The following is a 25643-nucleotide window of genomic DNA, read 5'->3' on the forward strand; positions in this document are numbered from 1 at the left end:
AAGAGATGAGAGTACCTCGCTGTCCTGCCGCAATCACTTCCTGTGAGCCAGGAAGCTCCAGACAAAGACGAGCCCTCTCTCCTTGACTGGCGTGAGCAGAGAGAGAGAAACACAACACATATTTATAAGATTATCTGGCATCTCGTGTTTCGCCAAAATGAAAGAAAGAATTGTTTTAGCCACACAGATTTGAAGCATGCAACACCAGGAAATGTTTTGGTGCTGTTACCCTGTTGTCTGAGCGAAGGAGTGAGTTTCTTTGGCAAGGAGAATAAGTGATGATGCTGTTCAGACACTAGTTGGACAGCATGGACGCAGCAGGGGAGAGGAGCAGCATGCTGTTTAGAGAACGAGCTGAAGATGGGCCACAAACGAGAACAATAAAGGCCTCATCTTATTTTCCTCATTTATTAAACAAATGAAATTATTTTTTTGGGATAAGCAAAGTAAGCTACAGTCAGTTTGTATGTGTTGGACTCTCCACACCAGCTGGGCAAATCTGTGCGCTGAAAAGGAATGAGTAATGTTTTTGCCTCTAAAAATAACCACTTTTCTTCCATTTGTTCTGCTAATGTTGCTCAAAGGCCAGGAAGTAGACATTTGTAGTTGCAAGAGCAAGAAAAAAAAATGCACGCTTAGCAAAAACCTTTTTCATGATGAATAAAGGTGAAACTCCAACAGCTGCAGGGACGGTCACCGCTGCTGTTTTGGCACTGGGTGCCCGAGTGACAGGGGCCGGTTTCAGTGGGATCGTCTGGGAGGCCATGGCCTGGAGGTGCAGGGATATTAAATGCCTGCTTTAAACAGAAGTCCTTAGCTTTAAAAGTCACACTTTGATAAAAAACACAATGGTTTGACTGTGCTCTAACAGACTTTATCCACTAGAGAGTTCAACATGGCATTACGCCCTTCATGAGGGTTTATTAAGTTAAAAATGATTAAATGATAAACAATTTTAAATATTGAACAAATGAGTACTTAGATTGTGAGAGACTTTGTTGTAGATGGAAGAAGGCAATTTAGGCTGATAGCTAAAAGAAATCATGGTCAACTGTGATTATAATAACATTAGCTCTCCGTTGAGAGACGGGCTGAGCTCTGTGGTGGCTGTACTTGGTGGGTGTCATTGTGGAAGTAATATGTTTATTCCTATAATCAAAAGCTTTTCCCTTGATGCTATTCATTAAGACAGTCACACTACAGTTCATCGTAAGCCTGACGTGGCAGACATGAGGTTTCCATATGTCCACTGAGCATGTTCAGTGTATGAGCTCAGAGTTCAGAATGGTTACTCATGAAGAGAGAGGAAGGTCGTCGGGGGTAACCAGAGGCCCCAGACACTGGTGGAAAGCACAATAGTCCACCATTAGCTGCCTGAGCAGGGTCAGGGATTCCAAACATTCAAATAAGTCTCGACACCTGGAGGGATGGACACTGGTTTGTCAAAACTTTGACTCAAGTGCAAGACCTTTTTTTCTTTAGAAAATGAAAATCACTGCAAATGCAGGGACTAATAGTCACAACAACAACACACAAAATAGAGGGTAAGTATATACTGTGTATACTGAAAAGAAGGGGAGAAACACAGGAAACAAATAATTATAAGCGCCCCCTAGTGGGAGGAGGAACAAATTGTTACATATTAATCCATACAATGTTCAATATTTTGGTGGCGGGGAAGGTTACAAGATTTCATAGGAATATTTATCCAATTGCTCAGTGACATCTTGTGCGCTATTGTCATCCTGGGAAAGATTATTTTCAACAGCAAAGGGTGAAGATGATCACAAAAAGCAAGTGGGGTAATTATTTAATCCCTCTTTCTGTCAGGATGCAGGTTCCTACAGGTTCATCAAGCTGGGGAAAGGTTTAGGTGCACCTGTGTGTCTGTTTGTGTCCTACTCCTCATCTCAGATGCTGTACAAAGCCTTCGCATTACTTCTTCCTACATTACTTGTTTTCACTCTCAGTGACTGATGACACTCTGTGACATGTCGTCAGATTTTTCGCCAAAAAACGGATTTTTCATGCGGCGCAAAAAATAAAACCACCCTGAGATGTGTTTTCCTTCCCTTTTGAGGAAAGGTGGGAGGCCGTATGTACACTGTTATCTGCTTTTCATCGCGAGCTACCCGAGCGGCTATAAATGAGGCAGGGCAGTAGAGCTTTGCGATGGTAAATAGGGTGTCTGATTGAAAGATTGGCCCACCTGACCATGACTGTCAGGAGGCCTCATCTGAGCGCAGACAACCACAAAGCTCAGCCTGCATCCTCCAGCACCCACTTCCTCCTCTGCGTCACCCAAATAGCCTGGGACGGGACCCGTGTCTGAGGAGATTGCTTTCGCAGTGCTGTGACTGGACCCTGATAGAGGAACACTTATCTCTGGGTAATTACCCTCTGTGCACAATGAATAAAATGAGAGACAGCTCCATAATCTATGGTCTGGCAAGCGCGGAGATTACACAGCCACTTATATTATTCGCCAAGACTAATATGCACAGATGATAAACAAGTGAGGTTATCTTCGACTTGTCTTGATATAGAGTGGGAGCTGTTGAGATTAATTTTATACTGAAATTTATTTCATTTTAATTACCCACATACCACTCCATTAGCAGATCTATAGTGTTCTCATGGAAACAGAGCATACAGTAAAAGGACCAGACGGAATTGAACCTACGAGTCCCATGTCCACTAATTTAAAGCTGCATATTAGATTTCACTTCCTGGGAAGGTAAGAGTATTTCTGCAAAGTCACCCCCAAGCTTATGGATATTTGGAGCTCTCCATAGTCTGCCGTCTTTGTGGAGGGTATAAGACTTCCCCACTCTATTGTTGAGCTTTGTAATTGGCTGTGTGTTCATGACAAAAGAGGCTCATGGAGGGATCCTGATGAGAAACTGCCTCAATCCAGCCCCTCTGTTTCTGGATGGGTTTAATTAGAATTGCTGCAAAGACCCCAAGGGCCACCGAGAGAGGGCCTATTTCATTTTCCTGTTGTCTTTTGTCATCCTCAAATCGTCTTCCCTAATTATTTCAGAGCCAAGAAAATCTGCTGGAAGGATTTAGTAAGTGTCTGAAGAGGCCAGTCTCAGTCAGAAATGCATCATTAGATCTGGAAGAAGTTTAGGAGAGATGAGGCTAATTCCGAATAACAATTAGCTATGCTAATCAGCATGCCACCCATTTAGCTAAATATCAGTAGTAGTCAGTAGTAGTATGCTATTAAATGAATAGATTAACATTTTGTCAAATACACGAGAAGACCGATAATGTCATGTATTATGGTACTGTATATGCAAAACATACGCTTATATCTATATATCTGTAGTACTAGCAGTTACATAATAGTAGCGATAGCAGGATTAGATGGCAATAAAATCATACCAATAATTATTTATGGGTTCGTGAATTTCATTTCATATAGTGCTTACCTGGATGTGTTATTGTGCTATGTAAGTATGTAAACTCACCAACAAATAGGATACTTTTTGGCACCATGTCATTCAAACAGAACAGGTCGGAGGTTTAGTAGCTATAAGACGTTAGCTCAGTATTTCAATATATTAGTATTAATATCTCAACAAAGTGGGTCAAACAGTAGTGGCAAAGAGAAGAAGACAGTGTCAACGATGTAGTAACAGATAAGAGTAACTGTCAGACTTGCTTTTACTCGCTGGTGAGAGCTACTGTGAGATTTCAAGCTGATGTTCTTATCAAGCAAATGTGTCATATTGTGGGGTTTGCTCTGCATACATCTTGATAGCTAGATGAACCAGGTACCATATTATAAAAAACAAAATGATTAATCCATAAATGAGTTGCAGTTTACAGTCTAGAAACGTATTGACGTCTTCGTGGCCAATTGTTGCTTTGTGAAGTTGGAAATCTGTTGTTGCATGTTGGGGTAAATGAATGGGTTTGGAGCTGGTACATCACGTCCATCTCACATTGACGGACACACAACCATTTACACCTACGGGCATTTTGAGTTTCCAGTTAATGTAGGGTCCAAATGTTAGGCACGATAAAAATTGTAGCTTTTATTTATGTTTTGTCACATGACTTTTGTTTAATATAATAATAATTTCCCCTAATTACATCTGAGTTTAAAATAACTTAGGCCTAACTTTTAACTTTTAATTAACTTGAATTTATTCACCAGTGAATTTATGATAGTGACACCCTGCTGCTGTACAGTCTATACTATATACAGTTACCAAGACAAAAAGAGGATAGACAGCAGTCAGCACAAATCCAGTGCACATACAGTACATGCAACATCTGCCTAGTCGGAGTGAAACTGCATCTTGGCATAAATAGTCCCTGACTGTGCAAATTAAGGTGTGGAAGAGGCTGCGGTGCCATTATTGTACACAATAAGAAGTCATTCCGTGAAGCTGTTACTTGGAGCAGTTAATCACTTGACATAAATAGCCTTAAAAGTAACAATTTACCTTTGGAATTTTACATGTAAAGTCAATCACATTGGTTTCTTCTGCAAATACTGCCTGTACTGTAGCAGAAAGCTATTTAGCAGGGATGTTGCGCCGTATGAGGGTGATAGGAGTAATCAAGGAGGGGAGGGGGCTTCTCCATAGGAAGTTCCTGCAAACAGAGTGCACCCACTTTTTAAACCCCATTTGTCTTGTTAATGCTCCCCTCTGATTACCTGATTGCACTGGATGACTGTGGAGAAATCTGATTGCGTAAAATTATATAGAGCAAACTTTTGATTGGGGAGGGATCTGGCGAGCTCGCTGCCACCATTGACAGGCTTTGTGAAATTTGGCCTCACTGATTTGAAATCAGCTAAGTGTCACGTCCCGTAATTGTAATCAGAACTTAATTCTTTTTTTTATCCTCGTTCCCTTTCGCGACACAACTTTTCTGATGTAAACTTTCGTAGCTCGAACAATACTATGTTCTACTTGCGTTCCGCGTAACACACGCCCATCCACTTGCAAAGTGAGCTTGAGATGCACTTTGCTTCCATATGCGTCAATGACAATGGATAGTCATTACGCTGAGCTTGTGTACAGCTCCACTGCCTCTGCAACACAACACATCACACATCTGTTACTGCCTTCGTTGCTGTAATCTGAACATATTGCTTTAAGCATAATTGCTGTAGATGTTCCTGCCTATTGTCACTTTGTACTAAACTGGTCAGCTGTTCAAATGTCAGGAATGATAATCACAATAAAGAAAGCAGATACTGTAGATACCATCCTTGAGTTTATCTTTGAAAAGAATTTAAATGTAAAAAATGTATTTTTGCTGCCACTTGCATTTGACGTCTAAAACTCATTAATGTTATCAGTTCTCAATCATCAAGTTTGATGAAACTTTTCTCTTTTTAATGACATGTTGTAATTTCATTGATTTCCTCGGACAAATTAAGTCCTGAAGGGATGTGTGAGTTGCTGGTTATAGTCAAGCTAAATATTTTCCTTTATTAGATTAGAAAACCAAGGTAATTTAGAGATAGGTTGATTTTTTTTTTCTCAGATGTAATGCTGGTGACATTTCAATGATTGGAACACAATCAGAGGCATTCAAAAATCCATACTTCACAACATTGCATACTCTTCATTAATTAACTTCCCATTGATCGCTGACCTCGCCACTTCAACTTATTTCCATTTCACACATCAGCTTACAATTCAGTAAAATACAGTGCATGGGTAATAATGTAAGTTTAATTCTTTCAGCCACTCCTGTCGCCCACTTGGAGATTTCAAATGCTTTTTTATTAAAGCAGCCAATAAGTTCATCTTGTTGATAATGGATTTTTTTCAGACATTTAAAGTGCAGGCTTTAGACTTAGCCCCAAGGACCTACCCAGTAGCAGGCTCAAAGGGTGGAGGACATTATGAATTCTTTGCAGGGCTGACACATCTGTGTTTTGCACCTATTAGAACTTAGAGATACTCAAGCTAAAATGTGAAGTACTAATAATGCAAAATATCTGAAAAAGAATATTTTCTCAGGCATTGCTACACAAATTAACTGCAGTAGATGTGGAATAACGTAACATACAAACAATTATAACTGTAATTTCATTAAAACGGTTTAGTTTTTTTTAAAACCCCTGTCAAATATGACTAGCACTAATTTGATGGTTTTATATAACTTATGTAACTTCACTATTTTGAGTGAGGGAGGCTGTGCAGTAGTAGAGGGTCTGATATAAAGAGCTCTCTGGTAATGTACCTTGTGTGTGGTGCTTGTACAGTGTAAACACTTGTTTCGTTCTAGACTGAACGTCTCAGCTTGAACCAGCGACAGACTGGCTGTACTGTCCCATCGTGGTATCATAAATGATGAGGCCTCTGCTTGCTGTTGTGTGGACAAACATATCTACTCGATTGTTGCAGAAGCCAACATATTCGCACATGTAACGCAAATATGTATTTTATATTCAAATTATTTTGTAAACTACCGAGCAGTTTTGTGTTTTAGATGGTAAATCCTCAGCCGGCACTGCACAAACATTTGGAGTGCTTCCTAATCTGCAGAGGTTTGAATGTATAGATCGTATAGTTTTTTAAGTTGCATGATTGTCAATAATCAGAAAGAATTAAAACCATAAAGCTGCTTCTTTCATTCTTGTTTTACTGGGTAATGTACACTTACTTGAGCAACATTGGTCTTGATTTCAAATCATGCTTGTGGATGACATTCATTTACTCTATTCTTTTAGCTATGTTTTGGTCTCTACCACTTCTGGGGCTATGTTTTTTTCCCTTCAGATGCTTATTCCTCCACTGCATTCGCCAGCTGGTTGCTATGTGTTTTTTTCTTTGTGGTACTTTTCAGCAAATGTTCAATTGCAGCTGTTTCACTAAAAACAGCTGCAATTGAACATGTGGACCAAAACAGTGAGTGTAATGAGCTGGAAGAAGCTAAAATGTTGTGCAGACCTAATATCAAAAGCAGATTCTGGTGATAATTATTAATTGGTCTGCTCACTACAGTATGAGCGAACACTTTAATAACAGGCTAGTATTACTTTTTCTGACCCATTTCACATACTTTGACAGAATGTGCAATTTCCTGTATTTAGCATGGAGTTTATTCAGGCTTTCATATAGTCGATCGCTAGATCCTTTGTTTTCTCACACCTTAAAGTCAAATATCTTTGTTCAATAGACTGCAGCAATGTTGGAGGTAGATTGTAGGAGGACTAAACCCTAATTTGCCTCCTCCAATGTGTATTTTGAAGTATTAGCAGTATGTTGGTTCAGAGTGTGAGCATAATGACAGTCATACTTTGTGGAGGAAACTTTATTATAAACTCAACAACTTCTCAGCGTTTTGGACTATCTCCATGCAGCATTCTTCCTGGCTCCTGAGCCTCCAGCCACCTGCACAACTTGTAATAAAACTGTCACAAATGAATGAAAGCCGGGCGGAGGAGGGAGGGGGCAAGGGGGGTTAACACAGATGTCCAAATAAAGTGTAAATGATTCATTTTGCCAAGATTAGTGGCATTCTCCAGCAGAAACTTTCCCATGGCAAAGGAACTCCGCTCCTTTTATTACGGCCCTGTGGATTGTCATCATAAATTGATTTTTAGTCTGAAAGACAAATTAAATTGCACATAAAATACAACAGAAAGAACAAGAAAGTGTCTGTTTCTCCATTTTCTTCCACAGCTCCCCTTCCCTCCCATCTCTTTGTTGTCCCCTTTTTGTCAATTTCCCATGTCTCTCACATCTAAGTGATCCAGAGTGTTCAAACTTAAATTAAGATCTCTGGCAAGATAAACAGTTAAAACCAGTTCCCATAGTTACGGCTCACACAGTGTGGTGATTGCATTATAATCCGACAGCAATCAACTCTAAATGAAACAGGGATGATAAGGGGTGCTATTTTCTGTGTGTGTGTGTGTGTGTGTGTGTGTGTGTGTGTGTGTGTGTGCACGCTCTTGAATGTAGCTTATTTCGTTCCTTTGTTCAACTTAGATTTTTATTACCTTCCAATCAGGTCAGCTCCACAGTGAAGAGTTTTTGGATAAACATGGCCATGACGTGGGCTGTATGAAGTTAAGACACTACAGCAAGGCCTAAGTGAAGGGCCCTGCGCTGTTGTGGCAAACTCTGTGTCCTGTAATAACTTTTGCTCTTCAATTTTGAGCAGAGTGGTTGAGAATCATTCTGCACCTGCTAATATTCCAGTTACATACATACAAAAAGACTTAATCTCCTAATATACTTTATCTATGTGATATACTTTTTTATTGAAAGTATAAAAAGTGTCATTTGGACAAATTCCTCTAGCAAGATGCTACTGTTGCCAGTCAAATGCATCCACCACCATATTCATGGAAGATTACTTTGTAATGTTGTAATGTTGTATTTTACTCTTTGCACCATTGTCATTGCAAGGAAAGATAACACTTTCAAAAACCTTTCAGAGCAATGGATGCAAAATTTGAAGCATAAGTTGGCAGTAGCTCACGTTGGGCCTCCCGTATTACTGTATGTACTATTCTGTAATGAGCCAACCATTTACTGTACCTGACATCCTCCACTTGAGCTTGTCCAGTGTTTTCTGAATGCTTGTGCCCCTAACACACCAGTCACCGTTCAAAAAGCCCATTGTCAGGTTATCACATGTGGCATTTTACAAACATCCAGTGCTCTCATGTTTTCAGAACACTTGGACTCATATTAGCACCTGGTTCCCAATCTTCGCAGAGCACAACCGACCCCCATTGAACATCGCTGTTTATCTACACCATCGTTTTTTCCCGACGTCGACACTTTTCTTTTCATTCTTCCATGTGTGAGACTTGGTGTCTCTGTAGGAAGAATTCTGCTCATCGGAGATGTCTGCAGGTTGTCAGAGCGAGCAGGAAAGGGGAGCGAGGGTGGGACCAACCCCAGGGCAGCCCCATGACAAACAAGAAAGGCATCTGTGAGTGTAAGCCGTCATCAGTCATCCTAGCGAAATTATCCCCTCCACCATGTGCCACTGATCAACAAGGACCTGCGTGCTTAGACCACGACCTCTTTGCTAACAGACAAAACCCTCTTTCATTATTGTCTAGTTTTAATCTATATTGGTTGGGGCACACATCGCTGCTTCTTACCACTTCCCTTATTTGAAGTTGGAGATGAAACACTGAAGATGTTCCGCGGCTCTACAAAATGTGCAGGCTGCTAAGTGGCAAAGTTCCCGACGTACAACATTTTCTCTCAAACCGCTTTGTGTTGTGTAACAGCAACAATACACTCAGCATTCAGTACTGAGCGCGTCGCTGTAAATATAAAAGTGAAGGAGCAGCCATTCGGTAAAGTGGGGTTAGAGTCAAATGAAATATGCTCCCAATTATGGCAATGGGTGTAAGGAGCTAATAAAGTGAATGTCCCTACAAGACACTGAACCCTAATGGATCCCAACCAATTTACTTTGACTGATGAATTTCCCTCTCCAGTTGCGTGGGGTTGAATAATTATGAAATTTATCACGAGACATTGAGACTCATTAAGGATTCACGACGTTCCATTAAAGCAACGTTGTTCGAGGCAGCACATGGCGTTCTGTTTGTGTTTGTATGTGTGCACATGCAGAGCGTCTGAAATAGTGTGTAGAAGTAATTATCAGGCGATTAAAGCACTTGAAGGAAGGGCTGCTTTTGGCTCTCTGTCATTTAGTTTCTGAATTCATCGTTTCACATCTTTTTATTTCCACCGCATTGAGGCATTTTCTGGCTCTATTGTGCACATTCATTACTGTCAAGGGCTTCTGATGTGTTTGAAAATGTGCATCTTGATCCATTAAAGGCCTACAAAATCCATTACATTTATATAAAAATGTTGTGCCAGGCTAAATGGGTTCATTATGTACTGTAGCCTTATAGAGAAAGAGCCTCTGCCTGAGACCCAAATCGTATGCATACTATATGGCTTAGAGTGTGATTAATGTGGGGGAGCACTCACCTTTAGAGGTTTTTAAATGAAATGAAAAAAGTGTGAAAGTGATAAAAACAATAAAAATGCTGCCAAGGTGTAAGTTAAAATCTGTTTGTTAAACATTTTCTGCCATGATTCCTACTCTACACCAATGTAACAGTTTGCTACAGTATATGAAGGCATTGAATTTTAAAAATGTATTCCATCATAAACCCCTAAAAAGATGTTACATTCAAGCAATTAGCACCGTGAAACAATGTTGAGGTTGGAGTCAAGAACATTATTTTTACCTGTTGTCTGTTTTAGTGTACTCCAGTGTAAGTGAGAAATATCACTGAGCCGTTCAGTACAAGTGACTTTTGTGTAACACTCACTTATTCAGTTTGTTGCCAACACAAAAACGGAATGATTGCAAATGTACAGTAAATGCTGTGTCACAGTGGTTTTCCCAGGCCCGGTGCCGTTCTGACAGTTCTTCTTTGGACTCTTTGGACTGGTGTCTTCCATCTTTATGCTCATTCGAGCTAAATGTCTTGACCTGACAAGCTTTTGTCTCAGCTTAACCTTGGCCAGAGATACAGTAGTTCCACCAAGGCAATCATCTGGATTGTCTATTCATTGTTCTTGTGACTTGTGACTTGTAACTACATATGTCAAATACAGTGAATAGTGTGTTGTATTAGAGTCATAGATTGTTTAATTACAATATTTATTTTTGTTTTTTTTAAATCAACTAATCTTCCTGGAACTGGGGCTTTGAAGAAATCCAGTGACATACTGGGAATATTTTAAAAGTTTTATTTTATAAGTTAAGGCTTTCAGTTTATTTAAGCTCATTTACCTACTGTGTAATTGAAATAACAACCAAACAAGATTAATATAACCATACAGTATAAATGAAGTGAGGCATATTTCTAAAGGGGATTTCAAAGAAAACGCACTTTGTTGTTGTGTGACCCAAACTTGGGACGGCACGGTGGAATTGCGGAGGGAGAACAGAGGAAATACCACAAGACAAAGCAACGGAACTATAAACTCAGATTGAAGGATTTAATTATAATCATTTAATTCTTCTGAATGTGCTTATTTTATACCATTTCAACTTCACTGGAGTGTATTGATTTGCATTAAAATGCATGGAATGGCCTTCTAACGTCCACAGATACAGTAGCACAGCAATGTTTTGGACAAACCTGACATCAAGTTAAAGCTGTTTTTATGTGTTTTTGGCACAGTTTTTTAACAGTTTTATGCTAAAGATAAACTACTGTAGATCAAATCAAACACCATCATATGCCCATCCCCAAGAAGCTTATATGCTATTAGCTTAGATTCCAGTCTTACACACACCTGTCTGTGTGTGTTTAAGATTTCCAACCATCATACAGGAATTTTGTGGAGTCAGCCTTTATTTTCTCATTGACCCAATGTATATTTGAACATAAAGATTTATGTTTTCAGCCAGTTCAGTTTCAGCCAATTATTAAAGTTTTTCATGGCTTAAGTTGAAATTATTTTGAATTTCTTTTTCTTTTTTGGAGAGTTCAAACGCTTGTTTCTCTTCGTCTGAAGAAAACATAAATGATAGGACAGAAGGCAGGGTTGTTACTTTTGATGATAATAGAAATGCGGCAAACTCTGATGAAGGTTATAATGTTAATGGATTAAATTCAGCATTAAACATCTGAATGAAAGGTCACCAGGAGCAAGTTAAGATAGTAAATACAGAGGTAGGTTAGACTCTAATATTTTCATGGCTGTTTAACTTTGAAGAACTACCAAAACTTAACTTGATGAGTACATTTAAATAAACTAAACAATATGCAACATTTTAGTTAGGCTGAAATATATATTTAGGTTCAAATATGAATTCAATATAGAGATATAATTGTAAACAAAATTGTACACATTATGCAATATTTTCATTTTAATTTACGACAGCTTTTTCTTTCATATTTTAGAAATATTTTAGTATCAGTTTTCCTATTTGACTCTGCTTAAAATGTCAAACTATTCCTTAATTGTGTTTTTAGGTAAGTAGCCAGTTATTCATTTAGTAAACTTCATTTGGAGATCTTTGTGGAGTCTGACATCCTCTGTGCAGTCATGGAGTGGGTCCTTCGTATCTGCAGATAATCTGAGCTCTAATCTTCCCTCATCAGTTGGCTCAGCTAACCGAATATCATTCTCTCTATAAGGCAGCTCACACACACACACACACACACACACACACACACACACACACACACACACACACACACACACACACACACACACACACACACACACTTGCCGTGAAGTGAATGTGAAGGCGAGGCTGCACAGTACTGTACAGTAGTACGTGGTAGTAGTGAACAATCCAAAGTGATCATACTGTATGAGATGAGCGAGAGAGAAAGTCAGGGAGACCTGCATGTTGTTTAGTTAGAAGGACGCATGTGGTGTGTAAAGTAGAAAGTAAAATCTGGCCTCTATGTGGATCAGTGTCATGGTAATAGAACGCAGACCAAATCTGAAGTTAACCATTGTGTTGGATGTGGCCCTCTTGCTTTTTCCCACAGGACAAGCAGCTTCATTATGAAGCACCGTGGTCTCCTTTTCATCTCTCTGAGATCACCCCTGTGGGGAGTATCAACACTGTGAGCCACATCTGACGCTCTCTTGTCCCTGTTTAAATATTGAAATAGTGTTACACCATACTGTTGTGTGTTTCATCTTATCATTATTATCTGGTCTGCTCCATTATGCAGAAGCTTGGAAACTTCAACAGGACCAAAGGATCTCAGTGGAGAAAGAAGATGATCAATTTGTGAGGGACCCCCCCCCATCTCCAGGCCCTCTCCCTCTCTCTGAGCTCTCTGACCCCTCCACTTCCTCCTCACTTCAACTAGCCATAATTATTTTGCAACGAGGGCTCCAGCAAAAGAACACGCAGAGTAATTTCTCTTGCCCAGTTTGAAAAGCTCATTAAAATAGGCCTGGAACAAACAAAGCTTTTCCTGTGAGGCCTCTTTTCAAATCCATTTCATAATTTCCCTCTGTTTTAATCATTTATATCAATTAATCATTCCTTGGTGGAAAAAGATATTCTTCACCATCTTCTGTGTTTTTTTGTTCTTGTGAGTGAGCGGCTTGATGGGAATGTCAAGAGAATACAGCTCAAACCAAGGTGGAGTAGCACAGGCTTTGCCAAAGGGAAATCAGCTTGATGCAGCAGAATCTCTTTGGAGCAGCAGGAATAATTAAACAATTAAAGCCAAGAAAAAGGCAATCTTTATACATCTGATGTCTTTCTAATGAAGCCAGGGGCATCTTATAATAAAGCGGTTTTGTCATGTAAAACCACTCAACCCAGTGAATCTCAAACAAGTTTCCTCTGAGGTAACTTTTCTCCAATAGCAGCACTTTTTAACTTCTAGGGAAGACGTCACTTGTTTGTGCACACGGCCGTTTCAGGTTGCTACTCTGCAGCACTTTGACTTTTAATTAGGGAGAATATATATAGAGAAATATATATATATGTATACAAACTAGAAATTCCTTTATTTTCCAACAGCATGTTGGAAAACATGTCAGCACCAGATTACATTTATTAAAAGGTGTTGCAATTGCTTCCAGTGCATGTGTCTTTGATGACTGGATGAATTAAAGGATCTCAGCCAAAACGAGGTCTTGCAGATTAGCCTTAATAGATGTTGAAACCAATGACCTGAGGCTTAATGAGGTTGTAAACGGCAGCAGGCCTCGCTGCGATTATTTCCAGTGACAGACGATGGCGCCACTACGCAGCTATTAGGTCCTGATATTTCCCAGAGGTTGGAGTCACCCTTGGTAAACTAAGTAGTTATTGAATGTCAGCTAATTAAACTCAGACGTGAGATGAATGTAGCCTATTGGATGTTGCCATGCGGCTTGCATATAAAGAAGCTCAAGCTGATCCTGAGTGAAACAAGTCGAAATGAGACTAAAACGCTGGAGCTATTAGATGAAGACTTCTCTTTATAAAAAATGTATACATAGAAGATCACACTTTATCCTACATGTATTATTACAACTCGATAAACACAGCGCACACGAACATCGGACTTATAGTATCTGTTTTACTATCATCTTGTCAAGCTGCCCGTGTCAACGTTCAGGGTGCATTAGACACTCGCCTTTCGCACCTCTCCGGACCTTCTCCACCGCTCGCCTCCGTTTCCATCCCTCTGAGTGTCCAGCTCAATCCCTCCCCCTCTCTGATTGGCTGGATTTGTTATTCTTCTTAAATGCACCGCGCGCCGATTGGCTGCAGCGGCGCCTTCGTCAGGCGGCTAAAAGGGGTTTTTACTGGAGGTTTCTTCCTGTCAGTGACACATGTAGAAGCAGCAGCTAACGGGACTCAGAGCAGACCAGAGGACAGTCAGGTTTAGCCTCTTCGCCAGATTCGTTCTTTTCCAAAAAAAAAAAAAAACAACGCGCTTTTCTTCGGCTTTGGGGAACATTACGGCATGTGTAGACCTGTAAATGTGTCTTGCAATGGACTCCTTTTGTTCGGGCGAAAAGAGAGCAGTGAAGCAGCAACAGTAAAACGGGAAGCCTCCAGTGGAAATACTATCTGATAACTCCATTTGCTCGGCGCTCCGCTTGTTGCCAGTGAAAAGACACGAGCTCGACTCCTTGCGCTGAGCTTCGCTGTCACGCGGAGCTGGAGGTCGACCGCGCGTGCGATACCGTGCCCGCTGTTGGCTGCACTTTTTGGGAGACTCCGGTAGCCTGACGTTGTCCTCTTTACCTGTCCGTCCTTCAATTCAGCAACTTCACAGCCATTACTCTCAAAAGAGACAAGCGAGGTGGGTGTTTGCTGATACTATTTACTTACATATACTGTATCTAATAGCATTTATTGCACTTTTCACCTGAAAGCAGACTCGACGGTTCAACTTGGGTCTTTGTGTTTTCGAATGCTAGCTGTGATATGTGATCGCATGTGTTGTCGTTTACTCTACTAACGCTACGATGGCACATTTTCGGCTAGCATCATGCTGTTTTCCATTAAAAGCAGTGGCCAGCGGACGGGACCTTTAGCATACGACTCCCCCCCCTCTCTCTCTCTGTCGGTCTCTCTCTCGCTCTCTCTCCCTCTCTTTCGCTTTTTATTTCCATGACTTGGTCTCTGCGCCCAAATTGCCTGGCCGTGTAATTACTTGAGTTAGCCCATTTAAGTTAAAAGCCACCCCCCTTCTCCTCTTCCCACTTCTCCCCCTGTCTCCTCCATCTCTCCGCGGAAAAAAAGAAACTCCTCTCTGAATGAAACTTGACGATGGTCCGTCTTGTTTATCCAGGGAGTCACTTTCAGGTCGGCTTTTTGATTCATCTCCTTTTAGATTTAATCAGCACTAAGGTACGCTGTGGTTTGTCCCTGAGAGCCATCGCTAATGGGCTTACTGAATGCTTTTCTGTGCACCCCCTCCTCCCCTCCCAACTCTAATTAGCCTACCTGCCTTTCAACAAAGATTTGGCTTTATCCAGGCATGTAGTCTGCCTGACCAAATTGGAGAGGATTACATTTGAAAGAACCCCACATTAATTTTGTGGGTGAAACAAATGCCTGCATTTCATTAGATTTGAACACTTAACATCATTACAGCAGGTCTGGGATTATCAGGTGGTGTCTTATTTAGATGTTGTTAAATGTTGGTGTGTATCTCACACGGCAGATCGTATTTATAGGTGCTTTAAAGCATTAGTTATTGGCAAACAAAGTAGCACCCAAGTATGTGTTTGAAGCCAGTTCTGTTACAGCCTATTCATACAGTATTCCTTTGTGTTTTGCTAAAACCACCACCTCCGGGCTGTTCAAAGTACGACAGCGTGTATTATGCCATTTAGAATTTCTTAGAACAGCTGAACAAAAGCTCGTCCTGTGTAATTGTTCCTTTGACCCACGGTGTTATCAGTTAACAGACTTTCATCATGAGATGTCCAATGAAGCAACAGCATGGGGATGAGACAGAGATCAAGGGCAGATTAGTTCACTAAATGATTCGTAGCTCTCTTGTAGTAGGACAGGACTAGGAACTGTTCCCTTAATGAGATCCGCTATTGTGCTCTGGTGCGATTTTGGAATGTGAAGCTGTTCAGAACCTCGGTAATTCAACAAGATGTTGAAAAAGGATGGACTCTGAAATTTGATCATTAACTTTTTCAGTGTGGTTCACATTGCATTAATCACCCAAGTGCGTAGAGACCCAGAATATCTCTGACCTGTCTCAGATCCTGGACCCCCCTCCCCAGTATTTCCATGGTTAAGTAGGAGCCGTAATGTTTTCAATGGGACTTTTAGCATCATCCCCTCTTTGTGTTTGTGTTTTTTAGGAACAATGGTGAATCCTGGAGGCAACAGCCAGCCGCCACCAGTGGGCACAGGTTCTCTGTCCTGGAAGCGATGTGCAGGGTGCGGGGGCAAAATCGCAGACCGTTTCCTTCTTTACACCATGGACAGCTACTGGCACAGCCGATGCCTCAAGTGTTCCTGCTGCCAGGCCCAGCTGGGCGAAATCGGCACATCGTGCTACACAAAAAGTGGCATGATCCTCTGCAGAAACGACTATATCAGGTGGGGAAAAAAGATAAATGTATTGCATAGATTTAGCACTAATTTTCACATGGTTGCGACTCCATGTTATTAACAGATATAAATTATTTTGATGTTTCAATTACGTGATTTTACAGTTTACATCAATTCATAAGACTTCTATAATTCAGTAAATACTTTGCTTTGTAAAGCCCTAAAATATATAATTATTAATGATATTAAATTGAGTTTAGACCAGGGGTTAATTTACATTAATCTTTGATGGTCATGCATTGAGCTGCAAGGTTGGATGTTTTCTCATGGAACATGTGTCTCAAATTGTACTAACATCATCAGTGCTCATTAAAGTATCCTGGTTGAAGTCTCCCTGGTCTACCCCGAACGAGGTCAAACATGCTGGCATGTTGACAGAGCACAAAACAAATGAGTTGTTCTGCAGGCCATCTGCAAATCTGTCCTGTTTGCTGTTCATGGTCAACTGAAGGACAGAAAATTGGTCCTGTATGATTTACTGTATGTTGGTTCTGAGAGGTGTGTACAGTGTTCGTATTGGGTTTTATTTTTGGTAATTTTTATGTTTGAATATATATGTATATATATTTTTTGGTTTATCAGGAAAGCACAATTTAATTAGCAAAGATAGCCTTTTTAAATATTGAAGAAGGTGCCAGACACCCAACCAGAGCTTACTGATGACACTCGCATGCTTGTGTTCTAGAGCAGTCTGATGTGATAGGTCCGTGCACAGTTTACTGAAAGTTCAGCTACTCAAATCAATGTGAGATGCACGAAAGATGCTGATTTCGAACCCATTAAATTATGTTTTTTATGGTTATTCCAGCAGTTATACTGTGCACACAAACAATAATTATTGTAAATTCATGTATGTGATGTGGATCTAGTTAATCTCTTCTGCATTAAACTAAAACATAAGACACAGTCAACATGCAACGCTGCTATTAAATCTAATTCAAAATCTGGAGTGTGCCTGTGCGCTCTCACACCTACCTCATAAAAAGGATGAGGAAGTCAATGGGGTGCTTCATTCATAATGGGACTATAACGTAATTAAAATTGGAAGGGGGGAAAAATGCGGATACACCTTTCCACTTGTAATGAGAGCATGCTTGGTGGAAGAGCTAAAATGCATATTATGGAACCGTGAGATCTCTGTAGAGATAAAGACAGGAGCTGGGGAAAAAAACATCTGACAGTGAGTCTACACAATTAAATGCTTTAATTATAGTCCCCCTCCATTTCCTTTAGTCCTGATGGGTTTTATCTAATGAGATCTGGTCCCTGGCTTGTATCCTCTCCCAATGACGTGTCCGAAATGAATGAGAGCCACACTGCAAACAAAACATTTAATTAACCAAATTGGCTTTTGAGAGAGAGCAAGAGAGAAAGACAGATAGAGAAGAGGGATTATTGCGAAGGCCATTTGCTGCTGTTTTTTTCCCCCTTCATCTTAAAGGGACAGGCTCATTGCTGTACCTCGCTGCCAAACTCCCAGTATGACATCCATTTCAGAGATATCGCCCAACTTATATTATTACAGCTGATGTGAAAATGCTCATGTGATTGACCAGGAGTGGCGACACATCACATCAAGCCCATAATAGGGTGTATGTCTGGCCTGCATTGATACACATCTCCCATCAATCAAGTGGGAATATCGTAATAAACATCACTGGAGAAGCAGCAGCTTTGTGATTTCCACGCAGCTGCACCAAAAGCTTTAACATCGGGGCTAAAACCAAAATTGTTTTTGCTGTGGGGATCATGTTTTTTAAGCTGGAGGTGATATTATGTCTGTGGGCTGCTGCTAGAGGAGGAATTAATTTACTTGTGGCTGCAGGATTCAGGGAGAATGCTGTCCCCTTAATTGAATAAGCCTAGGTAATTAAATGGCACTTTTCCAATAGAATGTGTGAAGGTAAATCTAATAGTTGGTTATTTAATATCACTTTGAAGTCTGCCCACTCAAGCACTATGACAGCACAAGAGAATGTGAACTATTAGGCTAGGAAGAAAAAAATGGGATCTCAGAAATTAATTAAATCGCATGCAATTTAGGGGAAACGTTTATCTTGATTTGTCATAACAGAATTAATTCAAGGCCTTCAATTCACTTGGGGCCAGATCTGTTACTCTGAATTAACCAAGTGTAATTTGGCTGATCCACCACCACCCTCCACCCCTGCATGCACACATCCACCCACACCTCACCCCCATCCCCCTCCTCCCAAAACACATGCAGATACACAACACAGATCCACGCGCGCACTCTCTCATCCTCGCCATCTAAACCCACCCCTCCCCATCCCGGCCTCGGCCCCCTACACCCTTTTCTCTAATGCAGCTCTTGCCATTATGCAAAGCCCCGCTTCAGTATCAATATGGCCTGGTGCTTTTAAGGTGCTTTGGCTGCTGATGTAGAGAGGCATTTTTAATGGACTGTATTGCAGAAATCATTGTTGTGGGGTAATTTTACCCTACTCAGAGGCCTTGGTGAATGAGGTCTGCATTTACCAGACAGCCTAGCAGCAAGCCATGCTATATTTCACCTGGCTGTCAGGGCTGAAATGAAATCCAATAGTCTTTGCCTATATAGACAACAGACAGCTTCAGAACTGTTTCTTTTTTCTGTTTTGTTTGTTTGTTATTTAATTTAATCAGACGTGTTGGTTGTAGCAAAGTCGGACCCACAGGGAGGAAGAAAGCAGATAAATCAAGATAAATCCATCCTCCAGAAACATATTAAGAACCACTGTTTTTTAGAGAGGAAAGGCAGAAACCAGATGTGTCATTGCAAATAAAGAGTCCCTTGGCCTTAATTATACTGACCTGGGGTGTCTGCTTCACCTCGGTGCTGTAGTTCACTGGCAGAAAAGGCCATTAGAGCCCAAGTTCAAACCGATATAGCAGCTTAATTGAGCACCTAAAAGCTTTGGCTCCTTAAATCAAATGCTATCAAGAGCTATCCCCTGTTAAAAATAATCAACCTGGTTCCACACTGGGGCGAGCTACAAAGGGCTGCGGTGAAACATCCCGTATAGCCTTTGTTTCGACACTGTCTCAAAACCATCCTCGCAGAAGAAACTCCTCATGGAATAAATTCGACATGAACAAAAGAAACGTTGTTTTCAATCTGAGCAAAGTTTGAGTTTCAGAGCGAGAGCGGCTTTGATATGCAGAAACGTCTGCGCTCATGCTGCACGCGAGAGTCTTAAAGCAAGACTCTATATGTTCGTTTCCACTATCATGTTTGTCCCAGTGCAAGCTGCGAATTGGCAGTGTTGTGATGACAGTCTCCAGTTAATTAGTTTCTGAAATTGAGTTTTGATGGAGCTCTTCCAAATGATGCCAAGACAAAATTTGCTTCTGCCTAGCCTGTCTTATTCTAAACCATTTCTGCGTCCCTTTGCTAAGAGCTCTGGCTTGTTTGCTTGTCAATACATCTAACAACTGCTTGGGTTATGGTTGGGATGGTTGAAGCATTTAGTCTCTGTCTTAGTGTGAATTTGTTCAATACTTTTCTTCAATTTGTCCTCGAAATTAGCAAATAAAAACACGTTTTTTTTCTTTAATTATTAAACGCCAAACAACTTTGAGCGATGCACACACACCAATGCTAACCACTTCCCGTATCCCTTTCTTTTTTTATTCCTCTCCCCCTCTATCCCCTTCTCTCCGGAGCATGTCAGATGCTGTGGTCTTATTTGATTGCTTAGGAAAAGTGCAGTGATAGAGCAAACACCCGGTGAGATATGATGACAAATGGGTCCAGATCCCAGTAAATTACTTTCTGCTCAAATCGAAATTTCATTCAGTTTGCTGCTCACCGAGATGAAGTAATCTAAATTGTGGACTCAGAAGGAAGATAGAAGGGAAGCTGGAGCAAGCATTTCATTATCAAGAGGCGGAGGGAAGAGAGAGAGAGAGAGAGAAGGTTAGGGATGTAAGAGATGAGCAGAAGCAAATCTAAAGTGTTGACACCATGATTGAAAAGGTTAACCCATGCACATTATATATCAACCCGAGTAGCTACAAGTTTCTAATGGAAACACGGCACTGACAGAGCATTCACAGGAGCCCTAATGGCAAAAGCACTATGTCTCCGCCTGGATGTACAATCAAATCCTCTTAGGTCCTGATTGCTTATGTTCCAGGTTATTATTAGGTAGCAAAAAATGTGCACCAAAAGTAATATGCAGTTTCAGCGCTAGATGCTTGTAGAGAGCAGAGGACTGAAGGATTCATTTTTCTGTTGATATTGTGATGATTTCTGTTTCTGTCCTGCATGTTTTTTTCCTTCAAGTTGGAAATGGAGCTGGGAAATAGTAAGCTTAGCACTGAATATAGTTTTCATTCAGTCACACACTCAGCTGACAGAAGGTCGGATGCCACAGTCTGTTACAAGAAGCCAAATGTATGCGTATTGGTTCTGATAGTAACACTTTGTTTTTTTCTCAGATTATTCGGAAACAGCGGCGCTTGCAGTGCTTGTGGTCAGTCCATCCCAGCCAGTGAACTGGTGATGAGGGCGCAGGGCAACGTGTACCATCTCAAGGTAAACTCCACTTTTCCCTGTTAGACTTTAAGCAGCAGGAAGGCCACATGGTTTTCGTCATTTTTGATTTTCTTTTTTAATTTGCAAAAATACATGATCAGTCCTGTGGCCCAGTTGCTAGTGCGAGCTGGTGACACCCGGGTTAGCAGGAACCCTGAGGTTCGTGGATGATATGCTCAACAACAGACACACAGCCATTTGTCACTGCATTTTTAATTCTTTTCCTGCCTTTGTTTATCTTTATTATGCTGCTAAGTCTGTTGGCACATACGAACATGCATAGTTACGTTTTTTTTAACACTATCTTATGTTACATACTGTAAATGCTGTATTTACAGCTTGTCTGAATTAAGAGGTCTTGATGTTTTAGGTGCATTATTAATGATATTTACAGACCATCTAAAACCTCATGTTTTATTATTAATCAAATAATTGAAGTCACATATTTCAAATTAAAGAAAATAAATAGGACGGAGCTCTACACTGGCTTGATAAACATTTAATCAGCTTTAATCACTTGACTAGTTGATGGTATATGAAATGTTTGCATGTTTTAGCATGTTGCTCAGATAAAATAAAGCATTTTATTCAAGCACAATCTGTATTTCATAGACCAAACTTATTCCATAGGTCATGAGTTAATACTTGGACACACTGTTGGTGCAGAAACGGGTACATGTCTGTGTTCACGTATCTGTACATGATCAAGTATGTTGGCTCCAATGTGGGTATTACGTAACCAGACTGAGCGCTGCCTGGTTGTGATCAGTTCTCACCCTGCCCCCCCTTCCCTCTCTACAGTGTTTCACATGTTCCACCTGCCGGAACCGGCTCGTTCCCGGGGACCGGTTCCACTACATCAACGGCAGTCTGTTCTGCGAACACGACAGACCCACAGCACTCATCAACGGCCATTTGAGTTCACTGCAGACGAATCCACTATTGCCTGACCAGAAGGTAAGACGCCCCCTCTCCACCTACGTCCACCCCCCTAAGAGTTCTCTGGCCTAGACATCTTTTTGGTCTCATTTCAAGGTATTAAGAGAGGCAGCAAGCAAGTCAGTAAGAGCTCACCATCAGTCAGCTGCAGTCATTAGCAGGAAAAGAAAAACATCTGTAATTTTCACACCTACATTTTTCACTCTGTTTATATTGATGTCGTCGATTCAGCTCCTCTGCAAGGCATGCAGCAGATATTAAATCTTACAGAGCAGAGATGAATTTTATTTTTAGACAGCCAATGGATTTTTCCATCATTCTTGTTGGAGGACACGCACTCAGAAAATCTGTATTAACCGTCAGCACAAAACATGTGAAAATGATTTTTTTGTACCGCTGTCCTCGCACTCAGTTTGTTATGAGCAGATACATATTTGACTCGTCTTGAATTTATTTGCCGTCCCAGAGCCAGACTTGCAATTGTGCTGAGAAATGACACATGTTTCCATTAATACAGAGTGTTTAAAACAGCATTTGACTACTCTATCACTAAGACTGGAATCACCTGGGCTAAGTTATTACTCCAAGGCTGAAAATATGTAACGCAGGCCTGAGGTTGAGCACAGACGGCAAAGTGCTGCAGCTAGTACATCATGAAAGCTGTCATCATGGCTTTCCCTGATTTGATCTTGATGCCTCTGGTGAAAGCAAAACAGAAGGCCTAATCATATACGAAAGATAACTTCATTCTTCAGGATAGCTTCATTCTGCCGGCAGCAGATATAATCATTTTTGCCTCACAACAAGGAGCTTTATTGATACCTTGTGTGCTCACACAGCACACAGAGAGATATGGGAGGTGTTTGCAGTGTGTCAGAATCAGACTGAAAGAGGAATTATATTGTTGGGAGCATGCATTTCACCTTGAGTGGTTTTGTGAGTGGAGGAGAGGTAGAACTCCATTAAGCCCCCCTCCACGTCACAGGCCTTTTAAGGGCTTGTCACTTTTACAAATCAGCTCTTAGAGCTCCTCACATTTAAATTGAAAGCCGTTGCATTATCTAGCTTAATTTTAAATGTCTGTTTAAGTCCTTACTCCCACCCCTCAGTGTCTCTTGTAGCAGCACTGGCATAGTAAATATGAGGCCTCATTGTTTATTTATGCACTAACATCAATTGTAGTGAAAACTGTTGAATTATTGATGCTAAAATGCAATCTGAATATTGGCCCCGGTGCTTTAATTATAGCAGAGAGAGAGAGAATTATTAAATAAACAGAGACACATCGCTCAGTAGGAACACTCTCAGGATGCTTTTGTTATCTGTGCGAGTGAAATCACGAGAACGAAGCACTTCATCACACAAGCGCTCTCATTTCTTTAGCTAAAGAAGAGTGTGGACGGCCTCAAATAACGCAGAGTTTCTCTTCTTAAAATCAATACACCTCGTGTATCCTCAGCAGCGCCACGTAAATGGAGGAGAGAGGCACAGACTGGTTTGGGCAGACAGAGGATGGAGTTTATCTACTGACCAGGGCTTTAGTTCTTGTGTGATTTTGCGATGACATAATTGGTGTTGTCCACGTTCTGGGCGTGGGACATTTGATGCTCATTTATTAAGCTTTCTTCCCAGCTTCTTCCTAATCTCTTTGTTCACAACAGACAAATTACCTCTCTCATACTGAGCTGCTTTGACCCAGGGGAGTGAGACCCTCCCAGCGTCAGTCACTTTAATTAGCCTCCAAGTAGGAGTTTGCAATTACTAATAGACCGAAGCCCTCCTAGTGATTTCAGGGATGAAGGGAAAAATAAATCGGCCCTCAGAATTATGAAAGAGAGAGAAAAAAAAATAAAGATGAAAAAGTTGGGATACTGGTGGAACCCAGACAGATAATTGTCTTTACTCCCCTGCATTTTTCTGTTTCACAAGACTGAACACCTCCTGCAGTTATGTTGGAGCGTGGTTATAATTATACCAAAGAGAATCGCTTCATGAATGCACTTTTAAGTTAATGCTAAGTAAATGGGACACCAGATGGTTTTCAAAGCCTGGCTGATCAATAAATGAAACGCTGAAGCTGGAGGAAAGTTGATTCATCAGGGTGTAAGATTGATGCCATTTTGTGAACTGATGATCTTAATTGCGATCTGCAGTTTTTTTGATGTTTTTTTTTGTTTGTTTGTTTTTGTTTGCTGCTCTTCTCTTCAGGTGTGTTAGGTGGAAGCTGTTCCAGAAGCAGGATGTGTGCCTTCATTTTAGCCCTTACTCATTGTCACCCGAGACAGCGTGGATCAGCAGCACTCCAGCCTTTTACACCCTTTGCCCTAAAGGAATCCTCCGCCCATCTTACCAGTAACCTGACTTTAATATCTGCAACCCATACCCTACACTCAGCCTTCTACCTTGGCTTTTCCCCAAGTATGGGTGGATACTTGCACTTACCGCACCTCAGTCGGGATGCTGAGGACTCTATGACCTTGGAATTAAAAGACTGGAGACCGATCAGACTCCAAGGGGACTCTTCAGGAAGACAAAATTAAATTACACACAAGAGGATGTTGTGACTGAAGTGAGCGAAAGAGAAAAAGACTAATAAGGTTGAAGAGATGCAGGCTTTTCAACTCTGCATAATTTGTTTAAAGACGTTTTGGGGAAAACTGGGACCTTTTATTTTTTCTTCTCCTTTTCTATCCTCATTTCCCAACAACATGGTGTTTTCACTTTATAGATTCTAAGTGTTGTCAAAGGGAAACTTCTTTTAATCTATATAAAGATACATATATATATATATATATATATATATATGTATGTATATATATATATATATATATATATATATATATATATATATGTATGTATATATATATATATATATATGTATATACATATACATGTATATACATATACATGTATATATATGTATGACATGGGGTTTTAAAAGATTTAAATCTGTGGCTTTTGTGAAAAACAAATCATGAACACTCTTGGTGTATTTGTAAAACTACCATGTATGTACAGTTTGCATGTAAATGTTGTTGTTCAGGCGTGGTTACAGTACATTGGATCTCTCCACACTCCGCTCCATTGCCCCCCCCCCCCCCCCCCCCCCCCCCCCCCCACCCGCACCCCCCCTAAAACCTGAACCCGTGGCAAACTGAAGATATTTGCTTATAGTCAGTAATGTAGAGATCATCACCATCATATAAAAGCTGAATGAAAGAGAAATTTATTTGTGATATTTTCCGAGACATTTGCTCCAGTATGGTGTATTTAATTAATAAAAATATTGAAGATCATAAGCCTCTTTAAATTCATTGTAGCTTGAGAGAGTGTTGATGTGAGGTTGAATTTTGGAATCATGGGTATGAGAATCATACTTGTGGTGTAGTGGTTGACACTGTTGCTTCAGTAAGAAGTTGGGTGGTGAGTTTTCTCCCGGTTTCCTCCCACAGTCTGTCCATAGGTGTGAGTGGTTGTCTGTGTGTTGTGGCCCTGTGATGGACTGGTGGCCTGTCCACGGTAAACCCCGACCCCCACCCCATTTTACGATGCGAGAGGTTACCGCAACCCAGTCCATGATGAGAAATAAGCTGCCAAAATACTAAGATGCATGAATCGGAAGTCCCTT

General features: G+C 40.8%; 1 protein-coding gene across 1 annotated transcript; it reads left to right on the top strand.

Annotated features, from left to right (window-relative positions):
* Positions 1-14275: 14275 nt before the first annotated feature.
* Positions 14276-24791, top strand: lmo4b (LIM domain only 4b). Its single transcript, XM_029148350.3, has 5 exons — positions 14276-14758; positions 16284-16524; positions 20980-21076; positions 21878-22033; positions 24224-24791. Exons 2-5 carry the CDS (start codon positions 16289-16291, stop codon positions 24230-24232), a joined length of 498 nt encoding a protein of 165 aa, XP_029004183.1. The 5' UTR covers positions 14276-14758; positions 16284-16288; the 3' UTR covers positions 24233-24791.
* The last annotated feature ends 852 nt before the right edge of the window (positions 24792-25643 follow it).

Source organism: Betta splendens, chromosome 4 (genome assembly GCF_900634795.4).
Source record: "Betta splendens chromosome 4, fBetSpl5.4, whole genome shotgun sequence".
Lineage (NCBI taxonomy): Eukaryota > Metazoa > Chordata > Actinopteri > Anabantiformes > Osphronemidae > Betta > Betta splendens.